The following is a 25,165-nucleotide window of genomic DNA, read 5'->3' as shown; positions in this document are numbered from 1 at the left end:
GAAATGCATGTAATTTCTTGGCTACCCAAGCCTAGCCGAATGTATTATAAGCTCATACTAGCCCACATTTTCCTCTATTTCACATTTCTACCCCACATTTTATACCTTTTCAATTAGGTCCCTTTTTGGTGTTTCCATGAAAAATCACCTAGCAAAAGATGTTTATCTAATATCTAACTTTCATAATCCTCCATAAATTATCAAAGAAAAACCATCTCATGCATGAGTCAAATTTCTAACATGAACCCTAGCTTGAAGCATGGGTAAAAATGGATAGAGCACGTTACGAGGGTTTCAAAAATACGAAGAACATTAAAAACGGGGCTAGGGAACACTTACTATTGAGCTTGAAATGTTGGAAAACCCTAGCTATGGAGACTCCTTCAAATTCTGCAGCATGGGGAAGAAAATGAGTGAATTTTTGCTTGATTTTCCCTTTTTATTTCATTAATTAACCAAATGACCAAAAAGCCCTTCCTTACTAACCTTTCCAAATTTTCCATGTATGCTCATTTTTGTCCAAAAACTTAGAAATTGGGAAAATTACTCTTTAAGGACCTCTAATTAATATTCCAAAGAAAATTCATACAAATTGCTTCTAGAATCCAAGTTTTGCAATTTATTCAATTTAGTCCTTAATTTCCAATTGAACACCTTACACATAGAATTTCTTCATGAAACTTTAACACATGCTTATTTTCAAATCCTAGACTTCATAATGATCATAAAATAACTATTTTAACATCAGATTTGTGGCCCCAAAACCACTATTCCGGCTAGGCCCTAATTCAGGATGTTACAATTTTGGTCATAATAAATAAGGTATATTTGATAGTTGAAGAAGTATGAAATCCTGAGTAGTTGTACTTAAATGGATTATGTTTCAATGTTTGAATTGTGGTGCCAAGTGATGGCATCTTGGTTAGGCACATAGGATGAATGATTTTGGCATGTTTTAGGTATGTTTGAATGTGTTTTAACCATGTGAAAGTGATTGGAAAAGGTTTGGTTTGGTGTTCAAGAAATGGATGTTGAATGGTTTGCATTAGGGGTCATTTTGGGTGTACACAGCCTGAGACACGGGCTGTCACACGATCGTATGCCACACACGACCATATGTCTTATTAATTTTAGGTGCAGGATTTTTCAAACGATCACAATCAATTACACGGTCTCAGCACACAGGCGTGTAGAGTAGAACCACATGTGTGTGGGGTAGCCCAACGGGCTGCCTTTTGTCGCACAGCCGTGTGACCCCAATTTTTAATTTTTTCTACATTTTTTGTTTTGTTTTAGATTAGTCCTTATTTGTTTTCGAACTATTTTTGAGGTCCCAAAAGCTCGATTTAAGGTCGTTTTTGTATGAATGTCATGATTATTTATTGGACATTGATTTATGATATTTAAATTGATTTTTGAATTTTGTTTAAATATTATCAGATATGTTAATCGTTGTAATATCCCGTAACCCTATTCCAACCCTATTCTAGCAACGGAGACAGGTTAGGGGTGTTTCATACCACAAGTTATGCCTAGCCTAATATTATAAAATTCTCAATTTCATATATTTTAACATATGGCCATTTCAAATACCAATTCCAACTCCAATAGTTCACATGATCACATCTTAAACCAAAAATCGACTAGGCCTAGGTACATGTCATGCTTAAAACAAGACAGATTTATACAAACTTTGCTAAGTAAGGGATTGCCTCATGGATGTTGGATCTACTGATCGCACTCTCAAGAATTTATTATACTTGTGCACAGAGAAAAACAAACTGTACACTAAGTGAAAACGCTCAGTGATAATTCCATAACTTGAGATAAAATAACATATGCATTAGTAAATTGTCACAAGGTATATAATATCAATGACTACTCAAAACATGTTCTATGATGCCAAATAATTCTATTTATGTATTCACATTTGAGCATACCATAACAATAGTAAAATCAATTCAAGTTACCTATCAACTACCTACCTTTAAACCATTTCCAATTTCAATATATTCAATTTCATTCTCATTTAACATCAATATGTCATTCAACCCACCATTCAATCATTTTCTAGAGTCTATTGACTCATTCGTATTTGTTTGGCCCCTAAGGCTCATTTTCAACCTATTCATATAGTAGTTTTATACTAATCTTGTCATCCCCTGTGGCCCAGCTACGGTAGTTTGCCTTCTACAATATATTACCATTCCGGATGGCCCAGCAATGATAATTGAATCTATTTTAATATTCTACCATCTCGGATAGGCTGACAACGATGGTTTTCTTTTCCAATATGCTACCATCTGGAATGGCCTGACAACGATAGCTTTCTATTTTAATATACTGCCATCTCGGATGGCTCGAGAATGATGGTTTTCACAATTTACTTATCCTACCATCCCGGGTATCCCAACAATGATAGTTTTTGCTATAGACATATCCTACCATCCTGGATGGCCCGGTAGTGATGGTTTTTAACCTAAGGCATCCCAACTAATTCGACGGTACATGGTACTATTATTAGAGTAATACCAAATCAATATACATTGTAACCATATATCACATTTCAGTCCCATAATCACTTTATTTCATACATTGCTTACCATTCAACATTTTGTATCGTACTCATTTTTTCCTAAATTCAACCAATACACAGTTTCAACATTCAATACCATCATACAATTCAATTCAATACATGCTCTCAATCACATTTACAACCATAATCCAATTCATTTTCCAAGCACATATATTCATGTTATACATGTATACTCAATTATACTAAATATCATATATCCATTAAATCATATTATTTTTATTATATTCAATTTAGTCATTGTCTCGATATTTAATCTTAACCATATCAATTCAATTCAAACAACTATTGAAAACTTATGTCAATATCATATAATGAAAGATGCCATGAATATGCAACAAATAAATTGATCTCGAATCATTGAAATACAAATTGGGGGTCCCGCATCACTCCAACCAAATCACACCCAATTACCAATGCATATTTTACAATTTATTCAATTTAGTCCCTGAACTCATGACAAGCATATCTTTCAATTTCTAGCCTCAGATTAAAATCTAATTTCACATATAATCATTAGAAACCCTCTACTTTCTATTCCTACCAAAATTTCATAGCATTTTTTTATTTTATTCAATTTGGTCCCTAATGTACAAAATCAATAATTAAGCTTTACAATTTAGTTAGTTTCATTAACTAAACTTAATTTCTATCAATTTCACTCCTAATTCTTCAAGAAATCAACAATGAAAACTTTCTAAAACTCTAACATTTTTACAAATTGATACATAAGCTAACTAAATCAAATTCTCATCACCTCAAATCTATAAATATTACAAGAAAAAGACTTAAATTTCATACCTAATCAAAGCTCAAAAGTCACAAGGGTTTGAAAGCTTGCATCCAATTTGCCTTTATGGTGGAGTGTGAATTAGGAAGAAGATGATGTTAGCCCACTTATTTTTTACTTTTATATTTCAATTAATTGTTAATTAACTCAAATTAATTAATTTAATCATGTTTTCTAACTTAATTAATATTTTAATCAAACTTACTGGAATTTCTCATCATCGTCCACTATCACATAATTGAAAATGGTTTAATTGACATTTTAAACCTTTGGTTAATTGCTATTTTAGTCCCTAAGTCTTTTGTCGATTAAAACCTATAGCGATTGGATTTTACAATTTAGTCCCTAAGCCTTAATTAATCACAATTTCAGCTAAATTGACTATCCAAATTTTAATTCATCTATATAATAACTTCGTAAATATATCTATTTAATATTTACAAACTCGATTTATAGAAATGAAGTCCCAAAATCACAATTTTTTACAATACTGAAATTGGGTCATTACATTTCTGTTAAATTCAAGTTTATTAGATAGTCATTTTTTTCATTATATGATTATTACTTGAGTATGTTTTTTACTTCAAAACGTTACATCTGTAAATTGAACAAAAGCATTTTAACGGTGTTAGTAATATGACTTAAATTTTGAAATCAATAAAATAGAGACTAAATTTCAACAGTACAAAGAATAATGAGACTTGAAGCATAACCTTATTTTTTTCCATGCATCTTTATACCTGAATTAGCAATAAATTAATTTCACTAAATAATTTTTAACCATTCACATTAGAGGTGTCATGGGTCGGTTCGGGTCGGGCCCACAAAAAATTTTAGCCCAACCCCGCCTGAAATATGGGCCTGGAAATTTGTCCAAGCCCGGCCAGGGAAAAAATTGATAGGGCCGAGCCCGGCCCGGCCATATTAATTTTTTTTACTTTTTTTATTAAATAAAAAACTTTAAAATATAATAAATCAAATACATTTAAAAACATAAAAACAAATAAAAAATAAGACACAATTCTTAAAATAATACATAAATTGAAAATATAATAAAAAGTAATTATATTAAAATTGAAACAAATTAGAACTAAAATAATAACCAAATTAATAACAAAACAAAAGTTTTACAATATCAAAATAATATTAAAAACGACAATAGATAACATAATAAATAGTTGCAAAAAAATAACAAAACACAACAAAAAGCAGCAGCAAAACAGCACTAAAACAGCAGCAAAACAGCATCAAAACAGCACCAAATAGCAATAAAATAGCACAAAAAACAGCATCGCCAACAACACCAAAAACCTGCAAAATATAATCAAACAACCAAAATATCTCTACATTAACCAATCAACATATTTAATTTTATAACACAATATAAATTGTAAGCTAAATTAAATTGTCAACAATTACAAAGGAAGGTAACCTAAAAAGCAATCGAAGAAACATCGTCCTCATCGTCCTCATCGTTATCATCATTCTTGGAACCAATTTCTTACATGAAATAAGAATAAATAATTAGATAATCAAATTGGTAAAAAAATAATATAAAATTACAACAATAAAACGAGAATAATAATTACCTGTTGAAAATCCCTTAGCTCACATCTAATCATCCAAGCAAATAACGGCTTGAACCGTTTTTGGCTTAAGTGAACTCCTTAAAGGCGTGATAACTTTCTTACCCATGCTAAAAGCCGATTCGGAAGCTACAGTTGATATTGGAATTGCCAAAAGATCACGAGCTAATAATGAAAGCTCATTATATCGAACTGAACTTTTGCTCTAATAATCCAAAACATCTATTTGACTATTCAACTCAAGCTCCGATTTTTCCAAATAAATGTCCAACTGTGACTTTTCACTCCTAGTGCTAGATTCATTTAAATATCGTTTATAATCATCACTCTCATCAAAATCTCCCTCAAAATCAACACTATTAACATTGTGTTCTTCCAAACTAGAATCAACAGGATTTTTATCCGAAACATTAGAACTCCCAACCAAAGAGGAAAACGTGGATTTGGATTTCTTAACATACTCGTCAAACAAGAGTCTAAGATTGCTAAGAATGGTTTCAACAAAATCTGAAGCATGAATACCATAGATTGTAGTAAACCAATACTGCACATAATTCAACTTGTAACGATGATCTAAAATTGCAGCACATGACAATATCAACGAATACTTAGCCCAATATTTATTAAATTTCTCTTGCATTTGCTTAACCATTGGAGTTAAAAACAAATAAGGACCTTTAACTGTATCAAGCAAGACCTTGTGAACCTTTCAAACCCTCTAAAATAAAGACTAGTCGTTGGATAATTAGAACCAGAAAAAACGCAAGTCACATCATAAGAGACTTTCAAAAATTTGCAAAGAATAGCAACGTTTCTCCACTCCTCGTTAGAAAGTGCAAATATTTGATAATCTTTATCTCGTTGGCCCTAATAATCTAGCACATCTTTATAGTAAAGAGAAGATTCAAGCATCAAATAAGTAGAATTCCATCTCACACAGACATCTAGACACAACTTTTTGGTCATATTCAAATGAAAACTTTTGTCGGCCACATCATAAAATATTTTCTTACGAGTTCTCGAATTTTTTATGTACTTAATTCCATTTTGAATCTTACCAACAACATCATTTGCAAGTTCCAAACTAGCTTTAACTATAATATTCAATATATGTGCATAACATCTAACTTGAAAAAAAACACCATCACACAAAATAGTTCGGTTTGCACGAAAACGATTTTTAATACAAGAAACCATAACATCATTATAAGAAGCATTATCCAAAGTGATGCTAAAAATTTTCTTGTCTATACCCCATTGAGATAAACATAAAACAAGTTCATCCGCTATGTTCAAACCATCATACGAAGGAAATAAAGCTCTAAACCTTATGATTCTCTTTTGTAGCTTCCAATTTTTATCAACCCAATGAGCAGTAATGCAAATATATTCATCATTAGTATGCTCCGAGTTCTAATTATTAGAGGTTAGACAAATTAAACCAGGTGCTTTAGCCAACTCTTCTTTAACACGATCTCTCTCTTTTGCATAATACATTAGGACATCCCTAGCAGCTGTATATCTACTTATATTCTTAAAATTAGGACTAGCAATACTCATCATGTATCTAAATCCCAGTTCTTGAACTGTCCTAAATGAATGCTTGCCACATACAAGAAAAGTAGAAATAGCTTTACGACACTCATCAGCATCAAACTTGTAGTTTTTTATAAATGGAACACCTCCTAATGATGGTTGAGTGGCTATGGTGTATTGACTAATGTCCTTATTAACTTTTTTCAAACAGCTATTTAGATGACGTCTTAAATGAGAGGTTCCACTAGAAGACTTAGTAGAGAAGATAGTCTTACAGTGATTACATTGTGCCTTTAATTCATTTTTGCTCTCGCATTCAAGCTTTGTCATTTCATCCCACACCTTTGAAGTGGTAGAATTTTGACGTTTGGCAGCACTTTCATACTCATTAAACCCATCGTCCACATGTATAAGACTGTTCGAACTAGCCATAGTCATAAAAACTCAAGTCATGAAATCCAAATAAACAAAAAGATTATTAATTTTCATACTAAAAATATCTAATAATTATGATACAATTTATAATTAAGACCAAATGGTTTCATCTTATTTAAATATCTACCACAAGCCTAACAAAATCAACTATAGTTTGGTAATAATTAAATAGTCATTGAAACCCCAACCAATCAGTTCAGTCCAACCAAAAAACAGATGAAGAAATTATAAAACACAAAAAAAAGAGCCTAAAATCAACTAAATCAAAATAATTTTCATACTGTATGAAACACAGATCATCCAATAAAAAAATACAAAACACATCTAGCTAATCTCAATCCAAAGTTTAAAAAAAATCGAATTGAGGACACTAACCCAATCAAGATATTTACTAAAACCGTCTCTAACTTTAAAAAAAAATTCCATATATTCGGGGTAAAATTGGTAAAAACGGATCTGATTTTACCATTGTCTACAGGAAATATAGTTTAAGCCCTTTGAGGATGTAATAACAAGTGCGGCCGATCGAGATAAAACAAAGAAATTAAAAATGGAAATATGTCTATCCTTTATCCCTGGTACTATCACCATCACAAATGCATTTGTAACATGAACTTGTTCCTTTTTTTTCTTTTTTTAATGAAATTCCATTGAAGGAATATCTTCTTCATTAATATAAGGGGTAATATTTAAAATGTAAAACCAGTTGGGCTAAATTCAATTGGCGATGCATGTTTTGACAACCCAAATTAGCTGTCTGTCAATGCAATGTTTTCCAAATATCACTTCCACAATTCCATAAAAAAAAAAAGAAAATGGAAAATGGAAAGCTGAAAGAATTGGACTTCACAAAACTGCAAGTATTAATTAACTCCATTTGCCATCTCTCTCACCATGTCTTTAAAACCTTTGGCAGCTTCTAGTCCAATGATGTGTAAAAATGAAAGGCTCTTTTTTCAGGCTCTTTTATCAATCTAACGACCCATATTTCCCTTTTTTTATATTCTTTTATCATGCTAAAAATTGTGGGATTCATGTGATGTATTAAAAATAAAATTTTGGATACATTAATGTAAAGAGGGAATAAATTATCTGTTTTCTAGGTAAGATATGCAGCTGAAGACATAAGTATATGGAATGTTCCTAACTGTCAACCGTTGGGAAGGATAGATGATTTGTAAGATTCGATAAAATGAAGAAGCTTACCTTGAAGAAGACAGCAAATGAAGAAGCAAAAATGATGAAGTTGCTGAGCTGAGCTTGAGGCTAGTTGGAGGTGGCCAACGGACAATTGGACGGTGGAGGTGGTGGTGAGCTAGAAGGTGGTGGTGAGCTAGGGATTTGGGTTTTGGAAATGGAAATAAGAGGAGGAAGGCAGTAGCAGCAACCAAACGAAAATAACAAAGAGTAAAGTTACTTTAAAATTAAAAATAAAAAAATAATTAAAAATAATTTAATATTAAAATCAGGTTGGGCCAGGCCCGGGCCAAAAAACTCTTGCCCGAGGCCCGGCCTGTTTTTTAAACGGGCCTTATTTTTTGTCCAAGCCCATTTTTCGGGCCTATATTTTTACCCAAACCCTCCCATTTTTCGGGCGGGCCTTCGGGCCGGGCCGGGCAGCCCAGCCCATGCACACCTCTAATTCACATGATGATTTTCCATCATATGGCTATCAGTTTAGTATATTTTTACTTCAAAATGTTACATGTGAATTTAATAGAAGAATTTTAATGGTGTTAACAATTGAATATGAATTTTGAAATTAGTAAAGTAGACTAAATTTCAAATGTATAAAAAGTAAAAGGACTTAAAACATATTTTAACTTTATTTTTTTCATACATTTTTTATACATAAATTAGCAATAAATTAATTTCACTTGATAATTTTTAACTATTCACATGATGGTTTTTCCTTTTTATTAAAGAGAATTAAAATATTTTACTTATTCTTAATTTTAAATCATTCTAATTTTAAATTTAAACCTACACTAACAATTCTATATTATAACAAATTATTTAATATTTACGTAAAGATTAAGCTTTTTCTTTTGTTAATACACAAAGAGATTACAGAAACAACAATTATATCAGAATCGTCCGATTTGGCAGAAAAAAAAATGTTATATAGGCTTGTTTCAAGCATGCTTTCAAATTGGAAGCCTTTGGGAAAGGACATAATGTAATTAACATGGGAACACGTGAAATGTAAATGTACATACTACTTTTTCTTCCTCGAAAAAAGAATTGTTGTATAGTTGATAGGGTTGGGTTGAGTTAGATTTGTGTTGTATTTAACTATAATATTAATATATTTTATATTTGTTGAGCTTTGATTTAGTTCGAAATATGAATCTAAAATTTTATCCAAGTTCATTCATAATTATAAATCGCCAACCTTAAATCATTTTAAATATACTCATTATTTTTTTAATTTTTTTTAAATAATTATATTATAATATTATATATTATTATAAATTTAATTTCTATACGTTACAAATTATATCACATATAAACATAACATTATATAATTTATTAAAAACATAGAAAATGGACTAGATTTGAAATAGACATTGTAAGGCCCAATTTTAGCCCGGGGTCCAAATCGGAATTCAAACAAAAATAAAACCAAATAAAATATAAAGTCCAACTTTACACAGTCCCTTAACAGCTCAGTCCAGCTACAAAACCCAATTACATCAACTCAATAAGGCCTAAAAAAACCTAAAACCTAGCCCAAAGTTACACGGCTCGACAAGCCCAAAAACATTAAACACTCAGAACCCTAGGGTTTCTGCTAAGCGCCATAGTAGCCACCAAGTAGCCCTTCTTCCTCACCGCCAGCGTAGCACCGTACGACCACCGAGCTCCGTACCTTCGTACCTGCGCACAAATGTAAAAAGACAACACAGAGAGAGAAAAACAACAGCAAATACAAAGAAAAATAGGAAAAAATTGATTTTGATTTTTCTTTTCGGCTATAAAGCCGTGAACAATGTATTATTCGTTTTTTTTACGGATACAAAATAGAATACAAAGAAAACCATCAAAGTTTTCTTAAAGGTGATTTCTGATTTAAGTTTCTGGAAATTTCTCTAATTTTTCTTTCAGTTTATTGTTTGAGGTCTTTCGTTATTGCATTTGAAAATATAAAACAAAAAAGAGAAGCCTCACCTTGCGAAAGTGCCATGGACTCCGTCTGCTTTGTTGAAATCGGAGCGTAAAAGGGATTCCGCGGTCAAAATTGTCGTCCCTTAAAGTCCGAATCGGTTCGTCACAGTTGATAGGAGTAGATCGGCGCTTAGGAGGGGAGTTTTAGGGTCAAATGAGGAGGAAATAAAAGGGGCTAGGGTTTTATTTTTTTAAAAGTTGATTGTTTCATTTTTTTTAAGGTATTGTTGTGTTTATAAGAGGGGAGAAACGACGCCGTTTGGGGCCTTCATCAGTAGCCTCAAAACGGCGTCGCATAGAGCGACCCATTTCGACCCGACCCGATGGCCCCCAGGATCTGCGTGTTTATGCGGAGAGGGGATATTTGCGCTAATAGTCCTTCATGTCCACGCTATTGTTTCCACGCTGTTGTTTGATTGAGTCCTTTTTTATATTTTCTTTCGTTTTAATTTTTACCTGAGATTTGTATGCAGTTTTAATTTAGCCTATATTTAAACGCATCGTTGTGGGATTTAGTATATTTTCAGTTTTGATCCTCAATAATTTGTGCGCATTCTATTTCGATCCTCAGCTCAGCTTTAATGATTTGTTTTATTTATACATTATCCTTTCAATTTTGTTTCTATTTCAATTAAGTTTATTTTATGTTTTATATTCTTGAGGATTTATTTATTTATGTATTTTTTTTAAACCTATTATTTTAACATATTATTTTGGAACTATTTTTTTAATTTCATTTTGTTTTAGTTTTTTTTAATTTCCTTTTATATATTGTTAAATTGTTTTATTATATAAATTATTATTTTAAAATCTTCTCTATGTAATTTTATGTTTAAAATCCAATTTTAGTATTATATATTTTGTTTGTTTCATATATTTTCCTATATTATTATCCTTTTATATATACATTATTTATATTAAGTTTTTTTTCTTCATGTATATTGTTTTGTGTATATATATATATGTAAATATTTCCTACATCATCACTGTTGAATTATTGTACATTATTTTTTTATATATATTTTGATGATTTTATATTATTTTATGTACTTTCTTTTAAACCTATTCATGTATGTATGTTTTCTTTTAAATTTATATATAATTTATCGCTTTTAAAAATCTTTATTTTACTATATATATATTGTTTTTTAACACTTTCATCTATTATTATTTTTATATATTAACTCTATTATTAAGTTTTCATCTCATGTATGTTGTCAATAAGTTAATACATGTTGTTTTAAACTATTTTGTATCTCGGTTATTTTAAATTTCTTCTTACATAATATTCATTTGATAACTTGTCCATATGTTATTACACTTATTTTTACTGTATACTTTATTTTAAATTTTCTCGTGCATGGCCCGTTGTTATACCTTTTTTGCACATATAATTTAGGTTAAAATTATATAAATGGACTGATTTCAAATTTTCTTTTCTTCATTTATTTTAAATTCATTTATTGTTATTCAAAAATTTTGTTTTATATTTTATTAATTTGCTATGCAAATATCAAAAAATGTATATATGTATGTATTCAGTTTTGGTTGTTAATATTGCTTGAATATGTTGGGAATTTATCATCATTGTATATTTTAAATTGCATGTCTGAATTATTATCTTTTTCATTCAACAATGTAATGTTATGTTCATGTATATTCCTTTTGTGCTTGATACTATGATTTCTTCTCCAACACATTTGGGCCAGTTTTATTGGATTCATTGTTTTTGTACCGCATGCGAACTAAATAAAGTGCGTTGTGAGCCGGTTTTACAAATGTTTGTTTGAAAATCTCCCAAAACACAAGCAACGTTTGATTTTTGGAAATTCAAGGAATCATGCCCTATCGTGCTGGGTTTTGATTTTCTGTTTGTCCAAAATAATCAAATATTCCTTTGAAATTTCATCCGTATTTTCTAAATTCTAAAACAATGTAATGTTCAATGTTTGGAAATTCGAGCAATCGTGCCCTACCGTGCTGGGTTTTGACTTTTCGTTGCACTAAATAATTGGGCTTCCTTTTGTAATTTTCAACGTATGAGCTTTTGGAAGTCAAGAATTGATCGTGGTTTCGAAGGAATAAAGGATCGTGTCCTATCGTGCTAGATGTGATGCTGTATTCCTAAAACAAGAGAATTTTGACGACCAACTTGAGCCATTCAAATGTTTTAAAATGAACCATATTTCAAAAATAGCTTTAAATCTTAGACATAAGGACAGTACTTAATCAATTTGGTACCAATTTTGGGCGTAGTGAGGGTGCTAATCCTTCCTCATACGTAATTGGCTCCCAAACCCATTTTTAAGTTCGCGTAGACCAAAATTGACTTAAATGTAATAAAATGTTTTATTAGGTGATCCAATCACACCTAAACAAAGATTGGTGGTGACTCTACACTTTGTTTTAAAGTCGATCCCCATTTTCCAAAAAATGGTTTCGACAGACATTTTTAACCCAAACTCGAACTAAATTCATATTTTAAACTTTTTTATTTAAATTTATTTTTTACACTTAATATTTTTACTAAAACCCTTTGTAACAGCCCGTTTTCATTAAAATCAAAATACTGGTTTTGGGACCACAAATCTGAGTTAAAAAGAAAATTTATTTTAATATTATCGCATGGTTCGTATTATGATAGGAATGCTATATGAAAATTTTTATAAGAAAATTTTATCGATTATATGTTTAATTAGGGAAAGGACCAAATTGCATAAAATGAAAAAGTTGAGTTCTAGTAGCTATAAGTATCAAATAGCTATGGAATTCAAAACTTGAGGTCCTTATATGGTAATTATACCATTAAGAGAAGTTAGTAGATATTTTTGGTGATTCATCCATAAAAAATTAGAAAAAGAAAAGGATGAAATTGGAAAGTTAAAAAATTAAATATGATAAATAAAATAAATATCAAATAACATAAATTTATATCATCTTCTTCCCCAAAATTTACATAGAAACCCTAGAAGAGAGAAAGGAAACTAATTAAGCTTAATTAGTTATCAAAGTATCAAAGTTTTTCCATGGATGAATATGCTGAAATTTTGAAATTTATGGTAGAAAATGAAAGGTTGTTGATAGATAATTAACTTTTACAAAGAGAATTTTGATGAAATTATGATTTAGGGACTAAATTGTTAAGATGTAAAAGTTATGGAAAAATTCTAAATTTTGTGAAATGTATGTGTTGTAAATGTTATATGAAAATTTCAGTTAAGCTTGAAATAAGGATTAAATTGCATGAATTTCATTTTTCGAGCCTAAAGACAAAATTGAAATTAATAAAAAGTATAGGGGTAAAATGGTGATTTTGCCTAGGATATGAATTGAATGTAAATGAGTATGAAATGGATTAAATTGATGTTAAATTCATTTATATAGATCCGGATAACTCAAATTCAAAGCTAGATTGAGGAAAAGAAAATGTGTCGGATTAGTAGACTTTTAAATATGAATAAGTGTCGAGATTAGTTTGTGTAACTTAATTATGTGTATTTATATATTTGAATTGAATGTTGTACTTATGAGAATTGTATAAATAATTAATGAATGAAAATAATCACATGCCCGAAATTTCTCGATAAACAATAAATTCCGTTTGAATAATAAAATGCGATGGATACAATATTTTCTCGTACTGATTATAGTCCTACATATGTTGCGGACATTATAGCTCAGACGAGTAACTTGTTTAAAGCCTTCTCGAGCGTCCTGTTATATAGTTCCTACGAGCATCCTAATCGGTAGTGATTCTGCATGTGTTGCGCACTATCGCAACCCTTTGTGAGTGTCCTGTTACATGATTCTATTGGTTGTGGTCCAGCATTTATTGCAGACACAAATGCAGCTCTACGTGAGCATCCTGATATAGGCTCTTATGAGCTTCCTAACATGGCTCGGTTGACCTCCCTGTTAAATGGCTATCTGGTGCTCCCTGATAATAACTCTTCGAAGTTACCTGTTAAGCTCTATGTGCTCCCTGATTAAAACTCTTATGAGTTTCCTGTTTAGCCCAGATAAGCGTCCTGTTACATGACTCATTTGAGCATCCTGATATGTTGCTTGAGAACATGCTCCCTAATTATGTGCCCTAACGGGTACCCTTGAACATGAATTGACGGATCACTGATTTGTATACCTTATGTATACTACTTGAGTATTCATCGATATTTCAATAATTCAACGGATAAAACTCCTAACATGAGAAATTATGAGATTAAAAGAATTATGTCTCGAATACTTCTGAAATATTCGAAAGTTTGTAGTATGATGAGTTTATTCATGTTTATTTGATGTATATGTGAAATATATGACTAACTTGCTTAATTGAGTGTATATGATTAGGCAAACTTGCTAATTTGTTGGGAAGCATGTTATTTTTATGCTTATTTAAATGAATATGATTGGTAAATTTAGTTCCTGTTATACGAACTTACTAAGCATTAAATGCTTACTAGTTTTCTTTTCTTTGTTTTATAGTGCTCGGAAGCTCGCAAAGGTTGGAGATCGGTCAGAGTATCATCACACTATCCACCAGCTCATTTTGGTATAAATAGTAAACTTATTTTGGTATAATGGCGTGTATAGGCTAACTTTGCCAATGTTGACATGTAAATGGATGTTTGTAATCTAGCCATTAAAATGGTTAGTGATGGTATGTTTTGGTGTATATATATATATCATAAGGTTATATCATAAATAATATATAAAAGCTTAATATGGTTGAGTAAGTTAACGTAAATATAAAAGTTTTGATAATAAGGTAAGTTTGGAAATACATGAACGTATGTGATAATATATCACACATAATTCTTGCAATTGGCTTGGATAATATGTATTGAATTGGTTGTTATATATGTATAAGTGTTGTTGTTGGTTAATGGAAAATTTGGGTAAGAAATAAAGTTAGGAAATGGCTTTATTTTATCCACACGGGCGTGTGTCTAGACCGTGTGAGACACACAACAGGGCACATGGGCATGTGGTTTGGCTGTGTGTCCCCTGCATCTTAAAATTGAGAAATAGAGTGCTCAGAATTAGGCACATGGGCAGAGACACGGGCGTGTTTTTCAGCCGTATGTGACACATGGACTAAAACACCGGCATGTGTCTTGGCTGTGTAAATCCTACACCTAGTTTTCGAAAATTAAATTGACCACACGGCTTAGCACGCTGGCGTGTGGCTGAATGTGTGACCCAAGTCAGAGAGTTACACAGGTAAGGACACGAGCTGGGACACGGTCGTGTGCCTCTCATTGAATACCCACATGGCCTGAGACATGGGCATGTCACTTGGCCGTGTGAGCCACACGGCCTACTCAAACGGGCGTATGACCTCTGTATATAAGAAAAATTTTAAAATTTTGCGAAAAAATCTTTGAGATCCCAATTTAGTACTGATTTGTTTCTAATGCTTAAATTCTTGAGAGTCCATTCAAGGGACAATATGATTATTTTCGGATATGAATAGTAAATGACATGATTTATCAGTAATTGTTCTGTAAATTCCAGTAATACTCTATAACACTGTTCTGATGACGGATACAGGTTAACAGTATTACACTCTTATAAATTTTAACTGAGTTTTGGGTTTGAAAAAATAATCTAATCATAAATGGTTTTAGAGGCCTCTAAACAACCAAAAAGAAAATAAAAATTGCAAACAACAATCAGAACAAAGTAGCGGAATTAAATAATCAATCCGGTATACGGATCAACTATCAAATATATAATTTCATACATACCTTTTCAATATTAAAACCATATTTAATTTCGACTTGGCGTGTTCTAAAGATTAGGTATTTTTTTGAGAAAAAATGTTTATGATGATAAAGAGTATATGTTTAATTTTAGAGAGAGAATAATTTAATAAATATAAAATGTTAGAGTAATTAGATAAAATATAGAAATATTTTTTTGGTTAATTTTTGTATTATTGAATACCTTTTTAGACTAAAATATTGAATATATTAATTTAATTTTATATTTTATTATTTGTTTAGAAAATATGTTGTTAAGTATTCTAGATATTTTTAATAATTAATATTATATTTTAGAATTTAAAAGTATGTAGTTGCATAATTATATTTATGCTACTAAATATAATATAAAAAATTGTAATTTAATTACATTCCATCAATCAAAGACATGAAAAAATTATAAGAGAGTGCAATTGCTATATTAGTAAATATGTTTTTGAAATTTCTTTATAAATTTTTTATCTCTCTATTATTTCTCTTCAAATAAGTAAATTCAAGTTTATACATTAATCATAGTTTTTCTTATTTAATTTAGATTTGTTTAACAATGACTCGTATTTAAAGAAGGTTAATATTATTATAATCCTAAAATATTCTGGCGTGGTGCGCATCGCGAATTAGATTAAATTCTTAATTAAATATAGTACTTGTATTACTAATGTTTTAATTGATGTAATTTCTTTTCAAATTAAAAAATATATATATTTAGAGTCAAAATTGACTTTTTTATTACGTAAGTCTTTCAATTATAATTTCTTTCTATTTTCATATTTAATTTTTATCTCATTTTAATACCTAAATTACATTATCATCCCATTTTACTCCAAATATTATTTGCGCCCAACACAAAAGTGCCATATTTTACGTTCTTATTGGAAACTTTTTTATGTTTTTCTGAGTAAAATGGGTTGAAAATGATCATTTAAGTATTAAAATAGAAAAAAAAAATTAAATATCAAAGTGACAACATATATAGTTCAGAAGTTAAATAGTAACTTAATTTTTTTAAAATAAATAAAAATTGAATTGTTATGACAAAACTATGCAAAATATGAAATTAATGTAACATGAAACCAAAAATTATGATAATAATAATCAAAACATATCATCTTACAAAGAATAAAATCAACCCAACAAAATATATATGATGATATCAAAACCTTAGTGATGTGAAAAACCACTATATAAAATCATAATACTTTATAACAATAAAAAAAAAGTAATGAGAACACATCACAAAAGAATAATATTCAAAACACTACTCAGACATATTTACGACGTGAGCAAACACATTATTTTTTAAATTATATAACTTTGAAAAGTATATAAAATAAAAAATAACATAAACATACAACCACAATATCTCAAAATTCACATAAAACAAATGATAAAAGATTAAAAACATATACACACAATATCGACATGATGAGAAAAATATCATAAACATATACAAACGTTGACATGATAAGCCAAATGAAAGGCAGCAATTCCCTGAATCAGTAACTTAATTAGACGACACTCCTCAGAATAGAATTAATTAAATTTTTAATTATGATATACACATATAAAAAATATCATATATATATTTTGGGAATAATTTATATAAGGATAATCTTAATGTTTTTATACACCAATAAAATATCGCCACATCATCAAATTTTAAATATATGAAATTATTATTATACATTCATCTATAGATAAATTATTTTATGGACATTGCTCACCACAATATTCATGTCCCTTTTTAATTATTTAATCACATTTCAACAATTTTTTTCAAGCCATTAACACATAATTTTGATTTTTTTACCCTAAACCTTGAATATAGAATTCCGAACCTTAAACCCAAAACCTACATCCCTAAAACTGAATCTATAACCCCAAATATTTAAACCATGAACCCCAAACTCATAATCCATAGCTCGAATCCTTGAACACAAACCCATAACCCCAAACCATAAATATTAAATCCTAAACATTGAATCTTAAATTTAAAACTCTAAACCCTAAACTTAGGGGTTTAAGGTTTAAGGTTTAAGGTTCAAGTTCAAGATTTGGGGTTCTGGATTCGGGTTTTGGAGTAAAACAATTACCAAAATTATGTATTAATGACATAGAAAAAATTGCAAAAGAATATTACTTTTTAAAATTGGTTGCACAAAAATATAAAAAAATATTAACTTATGAAAAAGAAAAAGATTAAAATTTGTAAAAGAATGAAAAATGTATGTTTATAATTTAAAAAATTAATTATTTTAAGTAATTTAATTAAAGTTAAATTAAGTTGGAGAAGATATTAGATATAGATGAGTGTACAATAATACTTTGTTATCTTTAAAATTTAATGACGTGACACTATTTTATTAGTGCCTAATAACTATGCTTTTTAAGTTCATCCTAATATAATATATTCCCACATATTTTACAATATTTATAATATAATAAACAGAGACTAAAAAAATTAAGCATTCAAATTTATATGAATTTTTAATCATTTTATTAACAAAACATTACAAATTTTTAAAAAATATTTTTAAATTAATAAATGAATGTATTTTAATAGATACATACAACAAAATTCATGCATTACACAGGATAAGAAACTAATTTATATATTAAGTATGGTTAGTATTTAATATAATGACAGTAAAAAATTTTAATTTCACAAAGTTCAAATACCATTACATATATTTTCTTTTTAATATTTAATAGTTTTATTTTTTTACCAAACCCTAAAGTGAGTTTGCATAACCATTTCAACATTATTTACAGAGTCTAAAATTTTCACTTATAGTGTATTAAATTATTTTTAATATTAAGTATGTAATTTAATTTTTAAATAAGTAATTTTAAAGTGATGATAAAGTTACACAATTTATGGAAGGAGCTGAATTTTGACAAAAGAATTATTAAAATATGTCTGAAAAAGAAAATCATCATAACTCGAATACACAACCATGTCAAAAAGTTACATAAAATTATTATACTTTAGATAAGAAAATTAAAAATAGAACATGACAAAAAAACTTAATATTTAAAAATAAAAATTGAATCACTAACATAAATTATTCATAATATGTTATGAGTTAAACTTAACAAAGCATGATACAAACAAATAAATTATTTTCTAAATTAAATCACCATAATAATAATAATAATAATAAAACCCACAATACAACGTGTTCATAAACATGTTAAAATCTATATAGCACAACTCATTAACGTATAACAGGACAAAAACAAATATATAATATAGAAATTATATAAACCTTTTAAAATGAATTTGACTTGTCACGTGGCAAGTTTTGGCAAAGAAACAGAGTTCATTTCTCTCAAATTGTGGCTGCAATTTTATGGGATAACTTCTACTTTATTAATACAGATTATATATATGATTGATAAGTATTTCATATTTATAACTTTATCAATATCACTTGTTTGGTATTTGCAAATATTTATTATATACTTATAATAAAAACTTAAATATTAATAAATTTAAAATAATATATTAATATCAAACGTATATAATTACCAATTAACTCCTAATTTAGTTGATTTATTATTGTTGCAACAATCGAGATATGAATTAAATATTCTATTTAAAGGTTAAGGGTCATGAGTTGTAGAAAAAAATATACATGATTCGCACCGATAGCATCAATACATAAAACAAATACAGCACTCGTAATGGGTTCTTGTGGATACTTGTTCCAGTGTAAGAACAGATACTGTACTGCTTGGGACACCTATTTAACTGCAGTCGCATTTGATTTTCGTTCCTTGGTTTATGGTTTTAACTTCGTTTGGACTTTTGTAGGCCATGATTTGTTGCACTATTGGGTATTGAACAAAATAGAGTTTTTCTTGCCTCTTTCAAGCTGGAAACATGTTGATGATTCCCAAAACAATAGTGTTGCCTAGACTATGTTATGAATTAAATTAGACCAATCTAATCAATTTGGACTGAAAACTGAAACGTGATTTTAAAAGAGACGTCAATTTGGTTAACCCATTAACCATTCCGAAACGGGCTAAAAACTAATGGTCGAACTGATTTTTTAATTTTTATAATTTTTTTATAATTTATTTAATTGAACCGATAATATTGGTCAAACTAGCGAATAAATAGTCTAATTGATTTAACCATCGATCCAATTTTGAAAATATTTTTACGAGAATTTAAAGATATATTTGTTGTTTTTGAGTTGATGGAATCTGATCTTCACCATGTTATAAAGATAAACGACGATCTAACCCCTGACCATCATCAATTTTTCTTGTACCAGCTCCTTCGGGGTCTAAAATACATTAACACAGGTGGCTTATATTCACCCATCTATTGCAGTAGTGTTTTCTCCTAATTTGTGAAAATAATGACCCACTTTGTTTTTACCTTTTTGTTTCAATTTTCTCAGCTCATGTTTTCCATAGAGATTTAAAGCCAAAAAATATACTTGCTAATGCGGACTGCAAACTGAAGCTTTGTGATTTTGGACTTGCTCGGGTATCATTTACTGATGTACCTTCAGCTATTTTTTGGACTGTAAGTGTTTCCTTCTTGCCTTATAACTTCTGCTACTTATTGCCATTGTTTATGCAATGTATGCTATCATTCACATCTGATTATCATTTATTTTTCAAGGACTGTGTGGCTACTCGATGGTATCGTGCTCCTGAGCTGTGCGGTTCATTTTTCTCAAATGTAAATGCTGTAGTCCTTTATCTTATTGAAATTAATTTACTATAATCTGTTTAAAGAACTTGTTCTTCTCCTTCTCATTCACTCATACACTGCTGCTACAGTTTTACTTATATCCATTCAGGTTAATCAATTTGAGCAAACTCCTTTAAGAACTTTATTAATTGATTTCAAAAACCTGATATTCTGCAGTACACCCCTGCTGTTGATATTTGGAGTGTAGGATGTATATTTGCTGAGTTGCTTACAGGGAAACCGTTGTTTCCTGGGAAGAATATCGTGGATCAGTTGGAACTCGTGACTGATTTGCTTGGCAGTCCCTCTGTGGAAACAATTGCAAGGGTCTGCTATCTATTAATTGGAGAAAATTTTCATCAGTTCTTGTTGGGAGCCTCTTTAAGTTACTTCCTAGCTTTATTCTAAACATGGCCAAGATCTGGTTTCCTGACCATCTTGATTCTTCATAATATCTGCAGATACGAAATGAAAAAGCTAGAAAGTATTTGAATAGCATGAGAAAAAAGAAATCAATCCCTTTCTCACAAAAATTTCCAACTATAGATCCATTGGCCCTCAATTTGCTTGAGCGTCTCATCGCATTTGATCCTAATGATCGTCCATCTGCTGAGGAGGTAAACTTGAGGGGTTTCTGTTAGTTTCAGATTTTGCTCCCTTTTCTTCTTTCTCTATTTTATTTCTTAACTTCATTGATTGATCTTTATGCAGGCACTAGCTCATCCATATTTCCATGGATTGGCAAATCTGGACAATGAACCATCCATGAAACCCATTTCAAAATTTGAATTTGAATTTGAACGAAGGAAATTGGCTGAAGATGATGTCCGAGAGCTAATCTACAGAGAGGTATTTATGTGTACAGTGATTAGTCCTTGCCTCTCCATTTTAGTTTCATCTTTCATTTATTGTTCACTTGTGGTGCATCTTATTTTAAATGTGAATAGATATTAGAGTACCATCCGCAGATGCTTCAGGAGCACCTTCAAGGCAAAGATCAGATTAGCTTCATGTATCCAAGGTCAGGCATCTTACTATTTCTAAGTGTATCATAACAGTGAGGATCCATGTTGGAACTGCAAAGTGATGAATTATGCTCTTTCTTTATATGAAAGAGGAATTATATTTGAACCTCTACTTCACATTTAGTACAACAATATTCTGATGGTTTGTCCAAGTTCTAATAGGATTTATAATCTTCAAGCTATATGTTAAACCACCTAAAAATTTGGATCTTTAAGTTAATGTTTCCGCGCCTCTTTTAATCTAAACACTAATGAATGTTAAGTTAATTGTGTGTTTTGTGTCAACCTAGTGGAGTTGATCGGTTTAGACGACAATTTGCTTGTCTCGAGGAATATGGAACGAATGACAGTGGCATTCTGCTACAAAGGAAATATACATCTTTGCCTAGGTGAATTGCTAGAATTGCTCCTCACTTGCAATTTGTTTGATTTGAATATGCTGACTATGACCATTTGTTTCTTAGGGAACGAATCTGCAATGATGATACTGATCACATTGATCAATCAAAAAAGCGTACCGTGTCTTCTGCTACTCGTGCGACATATCAAAGCCCTACAAAATTGCAAGGATCCGGGGACTTGGGGTACGCAAACCAGAAGGTTTCAGGGACTCAGCACACCTCTGGGAAACCTACTTCAAGTACTGCCCGTTGCCTGTTGAAAAGCAATAGCATCAGTGCTTCAAGGTGTGTTGGTGTCATTCAGAAACCTTGTGAGGTATGTGTTCTCTAATCACGAATACTGTTTGTTAATGTTTCACTTCATGCGGGTTTTCATATCCTCTATTTCCAGGTGCACAATGAAGTACAGAAAGCAATAGCTTAATCCATCTGTATTCGACATAGATTCTGGTGCTTTGTTATATTTTGCTATGTCTGCAACTTTCATTTCCTTTGGAGGTACCTAGTCTATCTTCAGAGGCCATAAAATTTGTGGAAGCTTACTATTAGAGATCTTTTTGGCTCTCTAACCAATTAATATGGGTGACCTGGCTGATGTAGCTTGTAGCTGTTATTTATGATTCTTCAGATGGAGTTACCTACCTGTTTTCCATCGACGACTTTTAACAAATTAGTTTCTCGTCGTGGAGATGGGAAAGAAAATTATTTACGGGAGTCAATTGGGTCTTTGCTGTAAAGGTACGCATACTTTGCAGTCAATACTCAAAAAGTTGACTAGGTTTTAACTGCAGTTTCACATGAATCAAGCAATTCAATTAGAGGCACATTTTGGCAATTTCATTTATCTGTGAAACCAAGATCATATTTACAACATGAAACATGCAATTGTAGCCAATGGGTTGGAGATATGGCTGCATGAAAGAGAGTCCACTCATTGATTCATGTAATAGTCCTTTTTAATTGTCTGCAGTTAAGAAAGAAAGCAAGGGGTGCCATATTCATATATCCGAATACCGAGAATTGTGGTTGAAAAGCCTCCGCTCATTATGTGTTTTATTTGAACTATATCCGGATGTCGCAGCAACCGTAGGAGTTTGATCTCTCTAAGAATGCGAATTGCATCAGGGGTGTGCTCAAAGATATTGGTCATCTTCTTAATAGCCACTTTCTCTCCAGTGTGAGTATCTATAGCAGATGCAACCACACCATAACTTCCTCGGCCGACTACATCTGTTATTTCATATTGACTTGCTTCACCATATTCAGTGAAAAAGTCTTTGTCAAACATTTTCTGATCAAAAAAAGAATCCATTAGGTTCCATGTTAAACAAAATCAATATGAAAAGCTTACACTTTGAATGGGTTCACAACATATTTGAAGTAATACAAAAAATGTACATGAAACTACCTAGCATAGAATTAGATGTTAACCTTCTAAGTACTGGAAATCTATGGATTTGATTTTCAAATACTGTACTCGAATCTGTAGATTTGGTTCGAATTTGAATTCGAATAGATCCTATCATAATCTTTCGAATGTATAGATATATCAGATTTTTACTCATATTTTTATATAGTGACTATGCCCATCCTCATAGTTCGTGGAAAAAATGAAATCCAAATTCACCGTCATAAAATCCTATAATCAAATAAGGAAAACTTGTTTTCTATGGTGACCTCTAGCAACCCTAACTTCTCAATTGGATGCAAATATTAGTATATTAAACCAAGAAAAAGACAAAACCAAACACATCAAAGATGATTCTTTTTTCATCTATTTCCAAAATTTCAAAATATTAGAATAAAAGCCATGTCTAGAGAATGTTTAGGACTTAAAAAATAATTTAATTAATAAATAAAGAATCTGAGAAAGGAAATTCCAGCAGACAAATTCCTAGTTATTATTAAAAGTCAAGAGAAGAAATTCAACTAAAAGAGCTTGTAGGTAAAAAGCATTTCATTTTCAAGTCATTTTCGTCGCTAAAAGTTCCATTATATGAGCAAAACTTCAAACCTCCATATCACTCATCAAATAGACATTCAAACTCCCCAAAAAGAAAAGGAAAGAAAAAAAAACCATAACTCATTGAAATAAAAACAGATAATTTAAGCGGTTACAGAGCAAAAAGAAATTACCCTTTTCTTTCGGGGGCAAACGAATCCAAGGCTGCAGCTGAAGCTTGAAGATTGATGATAAAGAGGTTCAAATAAATGCGGAGACAAAATATGAAATTGATGACGAGAGCTTCAAATAGACGCTGAAACCACAGAACAGATATGAACTGCTCAAATAACACCTCCACCACCTTATACGTAGAAATACAGCACCAGTAGGCGTATTTTATACGTGCATATACTATCTATCTTGAATCCAGTGGGGTTGGATGTTGACAAAACGAACAACTTGGTCATGTTAAGTATTTATATTAAATATATAGGGTAGATAATAATTATCATTTAGCTGTTTTCTATGAATGAACCCTTTCACGTTTCAAGAAAATCCACAAAAAATCTATTCACCAAGTAAATTTTAAATAAAAACACAATTATATTTTTGTTATTTTTATTGTTTTAATTGCAAAATTTATTTAGAGAAATAATTCGTTTTTGCTTACGTAAGTACTGTATACGTCTTTTCATTGACTTGTCACCATCCTTGATTAGCATTTTAGGGTTGATTGGAGCTTTTTTTTATTATTATTTTAATTCCATTTCAAGTTTTTCCTTTTATTTTTCTAATTTTTACTTTTTAATTGAATTAATTCATATTGTTTCAAGATTTTTTTATTTTTAATTAATGTTTTTAGTTAATAAATATGTTATCAAATTTTATTTTTAATTGATATTTTTAATTAAAAATTCTTTTATTTATATAAATAAAATATAAATATGTAATTATATAATTAAAAATATATATATTTATATATTATTATGTTAAATATTTTTTCTCTTGGGCTTGTGCTCAAGCGTCCTACTATGTGGGAGTCCACTTATATTTACCGTACATATATACGTGTGGGGACTACTGAAAAAAAAGTTAGTTTTCTTTTGGTGTACCGATAAAATCTAAGAAAAGAGAAGTGGGCGAGAAAAAAATGGTTCTTTGTACACAAATCAACCTTTGTATTTTCCTTTACCGGAGGTTGATTTAATGT

General features: G+C 30.2%; 2 protein-coding genes and 1 long non-coding RNA gene across 8 annotated transcripts; 1 reads left to right on the top strand and 2 right to left on the bottom strand.

Annotated features, from left to right (window-relative positions):
- Nucleotides 1-4,508: 4,508 nt before the first annotated feature.
- On the bottom strand, nt 4,509-9,157 carry LOC107916833 (uncharacterized). The gene is made up of 5 exons (XM_041089463.1): nt 9,129-9,157; nt 8,147-8,356; nt 6,781-6,929; nt 4,816-5,098; nt 4,509-4,694 (listed from the first exon to the last, which is right to left on the bottom strand). Exons 1-4 carry the CDS (start codon nt 9,155-9,157, stop codon nt 4,998-5,000), a joined length of 489 nt encoding a protein of 162 aa, XP_040945397.1. The 3' UTR covers nt 4,509-4,694; nt 4,816-4,997.
- Nucleotides 9,158-20,048: 10,891 nt separating this feature from the next.
- Nucleotides 20,049-23,013, top strand: LOC107917352 (mitogen-activated protein kinase 17). 6 transcript variants are annotated; one of them, XR_005901375.1, is made up of 12 exons: nt 20,049-20,187; nt 20,286-20,413; nt 20,513-20,572; nt 20,762-20,911; nt 21,046-21,201; nt 21,296-21,433; nt 21,532-21,605; nt 21,900-21,998; nt 22,074-22,326; nt 22,402-22,508; nt 22,639-22,748; nt 22,981-23,013. XR_005901375.1 is itself a non-coding variant. In XM_016846709.2 (10 exons), the coding sequence occupies exons 1-10, from the start codon at nt 20,079-20,081 to the stop codon at nt 22,432-22,434; spliced, it is 1,200 nt and encodes a 399-aa protein (XP_016702198.2). In that variant the 5' UTR covers nt 20,049-20,078; the 3' UTR covers nt 22,435-22,952. The 6 variants fall into 6 exon arrangements, 3 of the variants coding, with proteins under 3 accessions (XP_016702198.2, XP_040933045.1, XP_040933049.1); XR_005901377.1 differs by having other exon boundaries at nt 22,639-23,013; XR_005901376.1 differs by having other exon boundaries at nt 22,611-23,013.
- LOC121206277 (uncharacterized) lies at nt 22,826-24,468 on the bottom strand. The gene is made up of 2 exons (XR_005901378.1): nt 24,147-24,468; nt 22,826-23,301 (listed from the first exon to the last, which is right to left on the bottom strand). It is a non-coding gene; the product is annotated as an uncharacterized lncRNA (long non-coding RNA).
- Between the last annotated feature and the right edge of the window lie 697 nt (nt 24,469-25,165).

Source organism: Gossypium hirsutum, chromosome A01 (genome assembly GCF_007990345.1).
Source record: "Gossypium hirsutum isolate 1008001.06 chromosome A01, Gossypium_hirsutum_v2.1, whole genome shotgun sequence".
NCBI classification, from domain to species: Eukaryota; Viridiplantae; Streptophyta; class Magnoliopsida; order Malvales; family Malvaceae; genus Gossypium; species Gossypium hirsutum.
This window is presented reverse-complemented; position numbering and strand designations above follow the sequence as displayed.